Source organism: Antechinus flavipes, chromosome 6 (assembly GCF_016432865.1).
Source record: "Antechinus flavipes isolate AdamAnt ecotype Samford, QLD, Australia chromosome 6, AdamAnt_v2, whole genome shotgun sequence".
Classification (NCBI taxonomy): Eukaryota; Metazoa; Chordata; class Mammalia; order Dasyuromorphia; family Dasyuridae; genus Antechinus; species Antechinus flavipes.
The window spans coordinates 249732775-249748445 of NC_067403.1; the positions used below are offsets into that span (position 1 = coordinate 249732775).

A 15671-nucleotide genomic window follows, 5' to 3' on the forward strand; every position below is an offset into this window, starting at 1 on the left:
AGTGTCTAATGCATAGCTGTGTCTTTAAAACCGTTGTTAAAAAGCTATAAAACAAATAAAGCTGTTATAGAAAAGATACACTAGGAACTTCCAAGGTGAAGAAAAAACAGATTATGAAGATGCTGTTGACAGTTATCCTTTATTTTCAGAGGACCAATGATAAGTGACATTTTGACTTGAGAATGATTGGATTTAAATGAGGCAGAGTTGCACAAAATCATGATCCTTACTCTCTCTTTCAGAATAATTGAAGTCTAATGGCAAGACAAAAGTCAAGATGATTGATGATGGCCCGGGATACAGCAGATGACCTTGGCATCTTTGATGTCTATCTAAGCTCTCAGTGCTCCACAGAGCTGTTTTAGCTGCCTTTAGTTGCTGAACAAATTGATTTCATCTGCCCATTCCAAGGAAGGTCATCTTTATATTCTTGGGGTAGAATCTCTCTAACTCACCAAGAAGTTTGAGTCCCATCAGTAACCTGCAAACTGGTTTAGTCCATCTTCCAAGAAGTTGTTACCCTGCTGTGAATGCTACAGCTTCTTGGAACCAAAGGTGAGAATTGGGTGACAGGTGGGCACTACAAGGGAATGAGTAGTTCTAGAAAGGCCTTGTACCAAATAGAGGAGAGAAGATGTGCATATAAAGGGAGAAGGACACGTGGGAGAATTCTCAGCCTGTACTGAAGGGAAGCTCCTAAAGATTCAATGTCCTCCAACAAAGATGAAAGGCAAACCCATTTGTACTGAGGGCTGTGGATAAGATGCCTTCTCCTCAAGAGCCCATATCTGCTTACTCAGAACAATTTCTGCATTTTGGCTTTAGGAAGTTTGTTTGAGAATCCCCTGCCTTTGGGGGATGATAATAGGGACAATGTTTTCCTATGGAAGGAGAGTAGGAGGGCAGATGCATGGCCGTAGGGCCTCCCTAAAGGTAGCCTGGAAGGTGTAGATATGGGAATCATCTGTCACATTGTAGAAAGAGATGCAGCCAGCTTTATAGTTCAGGAAAACCCCCACTACCTTGGGGGCCACTCCCAATTGGAGACGGGTTGGAGAGGTAGAGAGAGCCCAGTACTCATTCCCTTTCTTCAGAGAGACAGTCCAGAACCCAGTTCCTGGTTTGATTGGGCACCCGGTTTTTCTCATGACTGAGTCCTTACAGATTCCCACGGTCCACTTCATCGTATCTTCTACCTGCACCTCCCAGTAGTATTGTCCGGAAGTGAATTTCTCCTTGCCGAGCACACAGTCTAAGGGCTCCCAGCCCCCAGTGTCTTTGGAGTTGTTTTTGTGATCGTAAGAATTCAATTTTCCATCCATTCGAGGAAGGAGGAAAGGATAAACTGTGTCCACATCCAAAGTGACATCCACTGCAAAGAAATGTACACATTCAATCCCAGGGCTGGAAACAAGAGCCTACAGCTATGCTCTCTCGCTTCAATTGACGCTCCCTGTGATGTGCTTTATGTAATGAAACTTTATCTCTTGTTGATTCCCTAGAACATATTTCCTAGCTACTATTCCAAATCACTTCCAAGTTCAAGGCCCCAAACTCTCCTCCAGAGACACACACACACACACAGTGAGCCAAGGCCTTACCCCCAATTTTGTTGAAAAATGCAAAATCATCTGGCCCAACTTCTTTCATCTTCCCTTTTTTCTTCAATATATTTTTGTCTCTATTTTCCTATCTCAGAAGGATGTCTGTTTTCCATCTTTACATTTACTGCCCCGGTTACCATCAAACACACACATACACACACACACACACACACACACACACACACACACAAGCAAATAAAAATAACTAGCTTTAAGATACAAAAGTACCTTAAAATAGTATGTCATTTTACCTACACAACAAAACTGGAAGGTTGTGGCTATATTGTCCCCATTTGCAACTGAGGAAACTGAGGCAAACTAGTTAATGGACTTGCCTCTGGTAACACAGCCATTATCTGAAACCAATTTTGAACTCAGCCTTGCTGAGTCCAGTGTGTCCCCAAGATGCTGAATCTATTTTGTTTCTATTATAGTTACACTTCCTTGAAATCATGCCTCCATGTTCTTTCTAAGTTAGGGTTCCTTTTACTGTATTGCGAAGGAACAGTTAGAAAGGTAAGAGAAAAACAATAAGGGAAAAGGGATATCAAATGATAGCATATCATTACAGAATCCAAGAGAAGAGAGTTCCAAGAAGGGGTATATAAGATAGGATCAAACAAAATAATTAAATTCTTTGAAAATCTTAAAATTCTCTATAAATATGAACTATTTTTCACAGAATCAAGAAATCTCAGTAAGAAGGACTTGAGGCCCAATTGCAGCCCAATGTGCAACTGAAAGAGAACTAATCCAAATAAGAATGTTCAGTAAGTTGTTTGTGAGTCAATTAACAAACATGAATTTAAGGCTTTCTAGGAGCCAAACTATACTAACTACTAATTTAAATCAAGTTACAACCATTTATTAATGACCTACTATAAACAAGCTCTGAGGATACAAAAATAGAGAATGAAACAAAGACCTCAATTTAGGGAGTAATAGGACATAGATTTTATTTAGAAGGGACATGGGAAGCCAACTTATTCACCAGCCCACACACACATACACACACACACACACACACACACACACACACACACTCACACACTTTTTACAGATGAGGCAACCAAGGTCTGGAGAGTTTGAATGACTTTCACAAAAGCTAGTTAAATGACAAAAGGAGAATTGTAGCCCAAAACCTTGACCTTAAAATCAACAATCTCTTCCCTCTACCACTTTTTCTTCACTTCAGATCATCTTTTTGCCTTATAGCTATCTCTAATTGTCAAATTTTTCTTTACCTCTTATTGTTTGATCCATTTTTCTTCCATCTGCTTTCTGAGTCCAAGCAGAATAATCATAATCCCTATTTCACACAGTAGCTTTCCAAATAGTTAAACAACTTAAATATGTTCATTTATATAAAAAAATTAGAGCTAGGAGTTTATATAGCACCTACTATTTGCAAGCCTCCTTCTTTGTGTTTAATAATTATTATCTCATTTCAGCTTCACAACAACCTTGAAAGTAGAGAATCCCCATTATGATCTCCATTCTACAGTTGAGAAAAAATGACGTAAGCTAAAGCTAAATGACTTGCCCATTAGTGTCTAAGACTGGATTTGAACTTAGGTCCTCTTGACTCCATGTCCAATATGGTATTCAGTGTACTACCAAGTTTCCCCAACATGTCTAGCTTAAATATCCAGTTTCTTAAACAGGTTCTCATTTGGTATCAATTTAAGGCCCTTAACTACCTCAATTCCCTTTCCCTGGAATCTCAACTTATAAATATCCTTCCTAATATACGGCACCCAAAATTAAAATCAGTAATATTTCCAATGTATGCTGACCAGAGCAATGTACAGTGGAACTATCATCTTCCTAGTCTTGGCTATTATCATGCTTATTTCAATGAATATTTGGAAGGTATTAGATTCTTTTCTATCATCCAACACTGTTGAATTAAATGGAGCTTGCAGTCCAATAAAATCTCAGAACTAGTTCAAAGACATTTTGCTCTCCCCTGTTCTGCTTATAGTTGCTTCAGTTTACCTCAGTATTTCTTGGCAGTGTATAAATCTGAAACAAAAGCAAAAGAGGAAATAAGATTAAAATTCCAGTACAAGGTAAAGAAGCACAACATGACTGCAGCCACAGGGGCTGGGGATTTGAACCATTCATCCTTTACCCAGTCATTAGTGATTGCTAAGACTCAGCTCTGGTCAATCCTGAGTTCTATTAAGAATATTAGGATCCCCATTCTCATATTTTTTAGTTATTAGAAAGTCTACACCCTAGTCCCAAGGAGAGTGTTAATGATAAACATTACAATTCATAACAAGATTCTCCCCAAAAAAATAGAAGCAATTGGCAAATATATTCAAAGCACAAATAAAATAAGATATTTTGTAGTAAATTTACTTCTGAACAAAACCTATTAAGCGATAAGGATCATAGTGTATAATCAAGAGAATGATTATAACAGAGTTCGTAAAACATTAACCATTGGCATAATTTTCTGGGAGGCTGGGAGTCAGGCCTCACTAGTACAAAAAAGCAATTTTTCCATGCCTTTTAACTAATTGTTTTCCATTTTGCATCTATGCCAAGATTTCATTAAACTTGCAAATTTACTTTCCTTTCTGGTGGTCTTTTCACCAAAGATGTTCCCCTTTATTCAAATACATTGAGAGAGGCAGGCGTGAGAGAGAAAGAGAAAGGGAAGAAGAGAGAGAAAGAGAGAGAGAATGGTTTCAATCTGTATTCTGACACAATCAGTTCCTTCTCTGGGTATAAATAGGATTTTTAATCATAAGCCCTTCAGAATATTCATGGATGATAGTGCTACTGGGAATAGCAATCATTAACGCTTGGTCATCCCAGAACATTGCTATTACTTTGTATATAGCACATTTAATTTGCATTGATGGAGGAATTTCCAGATGTTTTTTTGAGAGCATCCTGGTCATCATTTTCCATAAGATGATAATATTCTAACACAAATACATACTGTATGTTATTGAGTACTGTCCCAATTGATGGGCATCCTCTGAATTTCTTATACTACAAAATTAATTGCTCTTGTGCTTGCTATTAATATAAGTATGTCCCTATTTTCTCTAAATTTGAAAGATCCTTGAATTTCTGGCATAAATTCAACTTGGCAAAAAAACGTGATTTTTTGAATACACAGAAATGGCCTCTTGGATCATGTTTTCATCAGTATTCTTAAAATAAGGTTCACTTCTGATACAGGTCTACTTCTTTTTCTTTGCCTAATTTATGTCAACTGATTTGTGCATCAACACAATAAATGTGTCGAACAAGAAGCTTCATAAGATGCCTTCTCTCTCTCTCTCTCTCTCTCTCCCCCCTCTATTCTATCTTCTCTCTCTCTCTCTCTCTCTCTACACACACACACTCACATACACACACACACACACACACACACACACAAATATATAGTTTATATAAATAGGACCTAAAAATCATTTATTTTTACAATATTTAATAGAATTCAGCTTGAAATTCATCTCAACTCTTCCTGATTGTAAAAGAGGAAGAGAGATACCAATCCATCCTATCCCCAGACTTCTAACCTGGCCTCTTCCAGGTGTCAGTGGAGAACGAGAGATTTCCTTGCATTTTCTTCTGCTCTCCTTCTTGTACTTCTCCACGATAGGAAAGAGAGGAAGGGTCTATTCTTCTTTGTTCATTTTGTATATTTCCTGCATTGGCCCACTCCTGCGTGTTACTCCCCTTTATTCTCTCCATATTTCTGCTGGACCAGCCTGGATAGTGTGCAAGAGAAAAAAATAACATTCCATCTGATTCTCCCATTAGTCCCTTCCCCTAAGTAGACAAACGAACAAGAAGCTTCTATTCTGAAGGCAAGCCCTAAGAATACTGATAATGTCTCTGAATTCATTTATCAATGATTAATAAGCTCACATCCAGTTGCAACCTTCTCTTCTTAATGATTCTGAAACACAGCCTCTTTTTAACCATCCCTTTTAACCCAACTCCCACAACCTTCCATTCTAGACCTACCCATCCCTTCTACTTTGCTCTCTGGAATGCAGTCTCCATTGAAAACACGTGTGTTTTCTTCTTTAAAACATTTCCTCTCCCACTCTTTTCATATTTTGTTTCCCACTGAAAATAGCCTCCTTCCTCATTCCAGTCTACTTGGTCTCCCTTTCCAGCACTGGTTATCTTTTTACTCATTTTCCCATGCGCTGTGTAACATGAGGCAGTTAGAATATCCAGACTATCCTCTATGAATGTCTTTCAGTAACTTCTCTCTTTGTGTTTCACTTAATCTGGATCTACTACACAATTAAATTCTGGTAGTTTTTGGTTATTGATTCCCAGGACATCCCCCCACTTTTTGCAAAGAGTTCAGTCATTGGCTCACCTTCTTTCTTTTCTCCCCAACTCCCAGCTTCATGATATAGGACTTCAGGAAACATATTGATACTCCCCCAAATAGAAAAGGAATATTCACTCTCATCTCCCAGTTCTTCAACATTTTTCTTTCATAAGACTTGTTTCCTCATCACACCTCAGCTTCACAGAGATGTTCATGTCCCGCATCTTGTGGTCCCCCATACATTCACGACTTCTCTGCTTATAAACTCCGAAATTGCCTTATACTCCACACCTCTGCCTCTGCCACAAAACCCCAAACCTCACTGTTCATTCTCACTGCGACATTCCATCCCTCAATACTTCTCTGTTTTTTTCTCAAACTATTACCCCTACATTGAAAAATTCTCTTCCTTTCTTCATCGTAATCCCCGATGAATTAGTTTAACTGCACACAATCCTTTTTTTCCCCCAATCATCCTTTCTATAGTTATTCTATCAAGGACCTTGCCCTTTCTAAACTCAGCAGTCGATTATTCCTACCAGCCACAGCCTTTGCTTCAGATAGCTGATAAAACTGGAGAAAAACCACATAATTGTGTGCCTAACTCAGAGGTAGAAGACCTGGATTATTATTACACTTGGTTCACCTACAAATTCTCCTTGCGATCTTTGGTGTGTGACTTCTGTCTAGACCTGTGTCATAACATAAGAGAGTATTGAATGAGACACTACTCCAACTCTTAACAACTTTGTGATTTTGGATTCATAATTTAATCTCTCTATTCCTGTTTTCTGATTGAGTGGATTGGATTCAAAGGCCACTAAGTTTCCTAATAATTTGCAATTTATAATTCTTTAATAAGGCTAATTCTACTGGATAGCTTGCCTCCAAGTGATTTCCCAATCACTGAGTTTTTCCAAGTATAACTATATTCTAAATTATTACACTGGGCTTTGGCACAGATAAAATGCGAGGATTAGGCTAGATCATGGTCTCTTGAAACTCTAAATCTATAACCCTTTGAACCTTCTTTTTGCTTGTCACCTAGGAATTAGAAAGATAAATTCTCTGTCTTCCAAGCAGAATAATTATAATCCCTATTTCATATGGCAGCTTTTGAAATACTTGAACACCTTCAATATGTTCATTTATATAAAAAATACAGCTAGGATTTTTTATAGCACCTGCTATTTGCAAGCCTCTTTCTGTGTGCTTTATAATCATTATCTCATTTCATCCTCACAACAACTTTGAAAGGTAGGGAATCCCCATTATGATCTCCATTCTACAATTGAGAAAAATGAGGTAAACTAAAACTAAATGACTTGCCTAACATCATGTCACTAATGTTTCAGGTTGGATTTGAACTTAGATCCTCTTGACTCCATGACCAATATGGTATTCAGTGCACCACTGAGCTTCCCCAACATGTCCACCTTAAATATCCCCTTTCTTAATCAGATTCTCACTTGGCATCAGTTTAAGGCCCTTAACCACCCTGATTTCCCTTCCCTAGAATCTCAATTTGTAAATGTCCTTCCTAATGTGTAGCACCCAAAACCAAAATCAGTAATCCTTCCGATGTAGGCTGACCAGAGCAATATACAGTGGAACTCTCATCTTCCTAGTCTTGGCTATTATTAAGCTTCTTTCAATGAATATTTGGAAGGTAATAGATTCTTCTCTGTCATCCAACACTGTTGAATTAAATGGAGCTTGCAGTCTGATATAATCTCAGAACTAGTTCAAAGACATTTTGCTCTCCCCTATTTTGCTTATCATCGCTTCAGTTTACCTCTGTTTTTCTGGGCACTTTGTAAATCTGAAACAAAACCAAATGAGGAAATAAGATTAAAATTCCAGCACAACGTAAAGAAGCACAACATAACTGCAGCCACAGGGGCTGGGGATTTGAACCATTCATCTTTTACCCAGTCATTAGTGATTGCTCAGACTCAGCTCTGGTCAATCCTGAGTTCTATGAAAAATATTAAGGCCCCCATTCTCATATTTTTGAGCCATTAGAAAGTCCACACCCTAGTCCCAAGGAGAGTGTTAATAATAAACATTACAATTCACAACTAGATTCTTGCCCCAAAATAGAAGCAATTAGCAAATATATTTAAATAAATATTTTGTAGTAAATTTACTTCTGAACAAAACCTATTAAGCAATAAGGATCATAGTGTACATCAACCGAATGATTATAACAGAGTTCTTAAAACATTAACCATTGGCATAATTTTCTAGGAGGCTGGGAGTCAGGCCTCACTAGTATAAAAAAGCAGTTTTTGCATGGCTTTTAACTAATTTTTTCCATTTTGCATCTCTGCCAAGATTTCATTAAACCTGCAATTTTAGTTTCCTTTCTGGTGGTCTTTTCACCAAAGATGTTCCCCTTTATTCAAATACATTGAGAGAGGTGGGAGTGAGGGAGAAAGAGAGAGGGAAGGAGAGAGAGAAAGAGAGAGAGAATGGTTTCAATCTGTATTCTGACACAATCAGTTCCTTCTTTGGGTATAAATAGGATTTTTAATCATAAACCCTTCAGAATATTCATAGATGATAGTGCTGCTGGGAATATCAGTCATTAATGCTTGGTCATCCCAGAGCATTGGTATTACTTTGTATATAGCACATTTTATTTGCCTTGATGGAGGAATTTCCAGATGTTTTTTTGAGAGCATCCTGGTCATCATTTTCCATAAGATGATAATATTCTAACACAAAAACATACTGCATGTTACTGAGCCCTTTCCCAATTGATGGGCATCCTCTGTATTTCCTAAACTACAAAATTAATTCCTCTTGTGCTTGCTATTAATAGAAGTATGCCTCTATTAAATCTAAATTTGAAAGGTCCTTGAATTTCTGGCATAAATTCAACTTGGTAAATAAACATGATTTTTTAAATACACAGCTATGGCCTCTTTGATCATGTTTTAATCAGTATTCTTAAAATAAGGTTCAGTTCTGATGCAGGTCTACTTTTTCCTTGCCTAATTAATGTCAACTGATTTGTGCATCAAAACAATAAATGTATCATACAAGAAGCTTCATAAGATGCCCTCTCTCTCTCTCTCTCTCTCTCTCTCTCTCTCTCTTTATACACATACACACACACACACACACACACACACACACACACACACACACACAAATATATACTTCATATAATTGGAACCTAAAAATTATTTATTATTAAAAAGTTTAACAAAATTCAGCATGTAGTTCATCTCAACTCTTCCTGATTGCAAAAGAGGAAGAGAGATACCAATCCATCCTATCCCCAGACTTCTAACCTGGCCTCTTCCAGGTGTCAGTGGAGAAATGGAGATTTCCTTCCATTTTCTTCTGCTCTCTTTCTTGTACTTCTCCACGATAGGAAAGAGAGTAAGGGTGTATTCTTCTTTGTTCATTTTGTATATTTCCTGGATTGGCCCACTCCTGCGTGTTACTCCCCTTTATTCTCTCCATATTTCTGCTGGACCAGCCTGGATAGTGTGTAAGAGAAAAAAATAACATTTCAATCGATTCTCCCATTAGTCCCTTCCCCTAAAGTAGACAAATGAACAAGAAGCTTCTATTCTGAAGGCAAGCCCTAAGAATACTGATAATGTCTCTGAATTCATTTATCAATGATTAATAAGCTCACACCCAGTTGCAAGCTCCTCTTCTTAATGATTCTGAAACACAGCCTCTAATTATTCAAATTATTCCTATCCCTTTTAACCCAACTCCCACAACCTTCCATTCTAGACCTACCCATCCCTTCTACTTTGCTCTCTGGAATGCAGTCTCCATTGAAAACACATGTGTTTTCTTCTTTAAAACATTTCCTCTCCCACTCCTTTCATATTTTGTTTCCCACTGAAAATAGCCTCCTTCCTTATCCAGTCTACTTGGTCTCCCTTTCCAGCACTGGTTATCTTTTTACTCATTTTCCCATACCCTGTATAACATGAGGCAGTTAGAATATCCAGACTATCCTCTATGAACGTCTTTCAGTAACTTCTCTCTTTGTGTTTCACTTAATCTGGATCTACTACACAATTAAATTCTGGTAGTTTTTGGTTATTGATTCCCAGGACATCCCCCCACTTTTTGCAAAGAGTTCAGTCATTGGCTCACCTTCTTTCTTTTCTCCCCAACTCCCAGCTTCATGATATAGGACTTCAGGAAACATATTGATACTCCCCCAAATAGAAAAGGAATATTCACTCTCATCTCCCAGTTCTTCAACATTTTTCTTTCATAAGACTTGCTTCCTCATCACACCTCAGCTTCACAGAGATGTTCATGTCCCGCATCTTGTGGTCCCCCATACATTCACGACTTCTCTGCTTATAAACTCTGAAATTGCCTTATACTCCACACCTCTGCCTCTGCCACAAAACCCCAAACCTCACTGTTCATTCTCACTGCGACCTTCCATCCCTCAATACCTCTCTGTTTTTTTCTCAAACTATTACCCCTACATTGAAAAATTCTCTTCCTTTCTTCATCTTCAACCCCTGATGAATTAGTTTAACTCCACACAATCCTTTTTTTCCCCCAATCATCCTTTCTATAGTTATTCTATCAAGGACCTTGCCCTTTCTAAACTCAGCAGTCGATTATTCCTACCAGCCGCAGCCTTTGCTTCAGATAGCTGAAAAACTGGAGAAAAACCACATAATTGTGTGCCTCACTCAGAGGTAGACCTGGATTATTATTACACTTGGTTCACCTACAAATTCTCCTTGCAATCTTTTGTGTGTGACTTCTGTCTAGACCTGTGTCATAACGTAAGAAGGTATTGAATGAGACACTACTCCAACTCATAACAACTTTGTGACTTTGGATTCCTAATTTAATCTCTCTATTCCTGTTTTCTGATTGAGTGGATTGGATTCAAAAGCCCCTAAATTTCCTAATAATTTGCAATTTATAATTCTTTAATAAGGCTAATTCTACTAGATAGCTTGCTTCCAAGTGATTTCCCATTCACTGAGTTTTTCCAAGTGTAACTATCTTCTAAATTATTACACTGGGCTTTGGCACAGATAAAATGCGAGGATTAGGCTAGATCATAGTCTCTTGAAACTCTAAATCTATAACCCTTTGAACCTTCTTTTTTCCTGTCACCTAGGAATTAGAAAGAGAAATTTTCTGTCTTCCAAGCAGAATAATTATAATCCCTATTTCACATGGCAGTTTTTCAAATACTTGAACACCTTCAATATGCTCATTTATATAAAAAATACAGCTAGGATTTTTTATAGCACCTGCTATTTGCAAGTCTCTTTCTGTGTGCTTTATAATCATTATCTCATTTCATCCTCACAACAACCTTGAAAGGCAGGGAATCCCCATTATGATCTCCATTCTACATTTGAGAAAAATGAGGTAAATTAAAACTAAATGACTTGCCTAACATCACGTCACTAATATCTCAGGCTAGATTTGAACTTAGATCCTCTTGATCCCATGTCCAATATGGTATTCAGTGAACCACCGAGCTTCCCCAACATGGCCACCTTAAATATCCCCTTTCTTAATCAGGTTCTCACTTGGCATCAGTTAAAGGCCCTTAACCACCCTGATTTCCCTTCCCTGGAATCTCAATTTGTAAATGTCCTTCCTAATGTGTAGCACCCAAAACTAAAATCGGTAATACTTCCGATATAGGCTGACCAGAGCAATATACAGTGGAACTCTCATCTTCCTAATCTTGGCTATTATTAAGCTTCTTTCAATGAATATTTGGAAGGTAAAAGATTCTTCTCTGTCATCCAACACTGTTGAATTAAATGAAGCTTGCATTCCAATATAATCTCAGAACTAGTTCAAAGACATTTTGGTCTCCCCTATTCTGCTTATAGTCACTTCAGTTTACCTCTGTTTTTCTGGGCACTTTGTAAATCTGAAACAAAACCAAAAGAGGAAATAAGATTAAAATTCCAACACAAGGTAAAGAAGCACAAAAGAACTGCAGCCACAAGGGCTGGGGATTTGAACCATCCATCTTTTACCCAGTCATTAGTGATTGCTCAGACTCAGCTCTGGTCAATCTTGAGTTCTATTAAAAATATTAAGGCCCCCATTCTCATATTTTTGAGCCATTAGAAAGTCCACACCCTAGTCCCAAGGAGAGTGTTAATAATAAACATTACAATTCACAACTAGATTCTCGCCCCAAAATAGAAGCAATTAGCAAATATATTCAAATAAATAAGATAATTTGTAGTAAATTTACTTCTGAACAAAACCTATTAAGCAATAAGGATAATAGTGTACATCAACCGAATGATTATAACAGAGTTCGTAAAACATTAACCATTGGCATAATTTTCTGGGAGGCTGGGAGTCAGGCCTCACTAGTATAAAAAAGCAATTTTTCCATGCCTTTTAACAAATTATTGTTCATTTTGCATCTCTGCCAAGATTTCATTAAACCTGCAATTTTAGTTTCCTTTCTGGTGGTCTTTTCACCAAAGATGTTCCCCTTCATTCAAATATATTGAGAGAGGTGGAGGTGAGAGAGAAAGAGAGAGGGAAGGAGAGAGAGGGAAGGAGAGAGACAGAGAGAGAGAGAGAGAGAATGGTTTCAATCTGTATTCTGACACAATCAGTTCCTTCTCTGAGTATAAATAGGATTTTTAATCATAAGCCCTTCAGAATATTCATGGATGATAGTGCTGCTGGGAATAGCAGTCATTAACGCCTGGTCATCCCAGAACATTGCTATTACTTTGTATATAACACATTTAATTTGCATTGATGGAGGAATTTCCAGATGTTTTTTTGAGAGCATCCTGGTCATCATTTTCCATAAGATGATAATATTCTAACACAAATACATACTGCATGTTATTGAGTCCTTTTCCAATTGATGTCCATCCTCTAAATTTCCTATACTACAAAATCAATTGCTCTTGTGTTTGCTGTTAATAGAAGTATGTCTCTATTATGTCTAAATTTGAAAGATCCTTGAATTTCTGGCATAAATTCAACTTGGTAAATAAACATGATTTTTTGAATACACAGAAATGGCCTCTTGGATCATGTTTTAATCAGTATTCTTAAAATAAGGTTCACTTCTGATACAGGTCTACTTCTTTTTCTTTGCCTAATTTATGTCAACTGATTTGTGCATCAGAACAATAAATGTGTCATACAAGAAGCTTCATAACATGCCTTCTCTCTCTTTCTCTCTCCCCTCTCTTCTATCTTTTCTCTCTCTAAATACACACACACACACACACACACACACACACACACACACAAATATATACTTTATATAAGTGGGACCTAAAAATCATTTATTTTTACAATATTTAATAGAATTCAGCTTGAAATTCATCTCAACTCTTCCTGATTGTAAAAGAGGAAGAGAGATACCAATCCATCCTATCCCCAGACTTCTAACCTGGGCTCTTCCAGGTGTCAGTGGAGAAATGGAGATTTCCTTCCATTTTCTTCTGCTCTCCTTCTTGTACTTCTCCACGATAGGAAAGAGAGGAAGGGTCTATTCTTCTTTGTTCATTTTGTATATTTCCTGGATTGGCCCACTCCTGCGTGTTACTCCCCTTCATTCTCTCCATATTTCTGCTGGACCAGCCTGGATAGTGTGCAAGAGAAAAAAAATAACATTCCATCTGATTCTCCCATTAGTCCCTTCCCCTAAGTAGACAAATGAACAAGAAGCTTCTATTCTGAAGGCAAGCCCTAAGAATACTGATAATGTCTCTGAATTCATTTATCAATGATTAATAAGCTCATACCCAGTTGCAACCTTCTCTTCTTGATGATTCTGAAACACAGACTCTTTTTAACCATCACTTTTAAACCAACTCCCACAAGCTTCCATTCTAGACCTACCCATCCCTTCTACTGGGCTCCCTGGAATGCAGTCTCCATTGAAAACACATGTGTTTTCTTCTTTAAAACATTTCCTCTCCCACTCCTTTCATATTTTGTTTCCCACTGAAAATAGCCTCCTTCCTTATTCCAGTCTACTTGGTCTCCCTTTCCAGCACTGATTATCTTTTTACTCATTTTCCCATGCACTGTTTAAAATGAGGCAGTTAAAATGTCCAGACTATCCTCTATGAACGTCTTTCAGTAACTTCTCTCTTTGTGTTTCACTTAATCCAATCTACTACTCAATTAAATTCTGGTAGTTTTTGTGAATTGATCCCCAGGACATCTCCCCAATGTTTGCAAAAAGTTGCAAAAAGGTTTGGCTCACCTTCTTTCTTTTCTCCCCAACTCCCGGTTTCATGATATAGGACTTCAGGAAACATATTGATACTCCCCCAAATAAAAAAGGAATATTCACTCTAATCTCCCAGTTCTTCAACATTTTTCTTTCATAAGACCTGCTTCCTCACCACACCTCAGCTTCACAGAGATGACCATGTCCTTCATCTTGTGGTCCCCCATACATCCATGACTTTTATGCTTATAAACTCTGAAATTTCCTTATACTCCACACCTCTCCCTCTGCCAAAAAACCCCAAACCTCACTGTTCATTCTCACTGTGACCTTCCATCCCTCTACTTCTCTGTTTTTTCTCAAACTATTACCCCTGCATTGAATAATTCTCTTCCTTTCTTCATCTTAATCCCCTGATGAATTAGTTTAACTCTACACAATCCTTTTTTCCCCCAATTATCCTTTCTATGCTATTCTATCAAGGACCTTGCCCTTTCTAAACTCAGCAGTCGATTATTCCTACCAGCCACAGCCTTTGCTTCAGATAGCTGAAAAACTGGAGAAAAACCACATAATTGTGTGCCTAACCCAGACGTAGAAGACTTGGATTATTATTACACTTGGTTCACCTACAAATATTCCTTGCAATCTTTGGTGTGTGACTTTTGTCTAGACCTGTGTCATAACATAAGAGAGTATTGAATGAGACATTACTCCAACTCTTAATAACTTTGTGACTTTGGGTACATAATTTACTCTCTCTATACCTCTGTTTTCTTATTGAGTGGATTGGACTCAAAGGCCCCTAAGGTTCCTAATGATTTTCAATTTAGAATTCTTTAATAAGGCTAATTCTACTGGATAGCTAGCTTCCAAGTGATTTCCCAATCACTGAGTTTTTCCAAGTATAACTATCTTCTAAATTATTACACTGGGCTTTGGCACAGATAAAATGCGAGGATTAGGCTAGATCATAGTCTCTTGAAGCTCTAAATCTATAACTCTTTGAACCTTCTTTTTTCTTGTCACCTAGGAATTAGAAAAAGAAATTCTCTGTCTTCCAAGCAGAATAATTATAATCCCTATTTCACATGGCAGCTTTTGAAATACTTGAACACCTTCAATATGTTCATTTATATAAAAAATAGAGGTAGGATTTTTTATAGCACCTGCTATTTGCAAGCCTCCTTCTGTGTGCTTTATAATCATTATCTCATTTCATCCTCACAACAACCTTGAAAGGCAGGGAATCCCCATTATGATCTCCATTCTACAATTGAGAAAAATGAGGTAAACTAAAACTAAATGACTTGCCTAACATCACGTCACTACTCTCTCAGGCTGGGTTTGAAGTTAGATGTCTTGATCACATGTCCAAGATGGTATTAAGTGCACCACCGAGCTTCCCCTTAAATATCCCCTTTCTTAATCAGGTTCTCACTTGGCATCAATTTAAGGCCCTTAACCACCCTGTTTTCCCTTCCCTGGAATCTCAATTTATAAAGGTCCTTCCTAATGTGTGGCACCCAAAGCTAAAATCAGTAATACT

The 15671-nt window shown here is 37.6% G+C and overlaps 1 protein-coding gene across 4 annotated transcripts in view; it reads right to left on the reverse strand.

Annotated features, from left to right (window-relative positions):
• Window positions 1–1277: 1277 nt before the first annotated feature.
• LOC127540545 (uncharacterized) overlaps window positions 1278–15671 on the reverse strand; it is a 63245-nt gene continuing 48851 nt past the window's right edge. For all 4 annotated transcript variants that reach the window (XM_051965269.1, XM_051965268.1, XM_051965267.1 and 1 more), the window contains 7 exons: window positions 13334–13525; window positions 11801–11827; window positions 9225–9416; window positions 7718–7744; window positions 5150–5341; window positions 3603–3629; window positions 1278–1372 (listed from right to left, as the gene is read on the reverse strand). In XM_051965269.1, coding sequence (XP_051821229.1) covers window positions 3604–3629; window positions 5150–5341; window positions 7718–7744; window positions 9225–9416; window positions 11801–11827; window positions 13334–13525 — 656 coding nt within the window. In that variant the 3' untranslated portion in view covers window positions 1278–1372; window position 3603. The remainder of the gene's footprint in view (window positions 1373–3602; window positions 3630–5149; window positions 5342–7717; window positions 7745–9224; window positions 9417–11800; window positions 11828–13333; window positions 13526–15671) is intronic.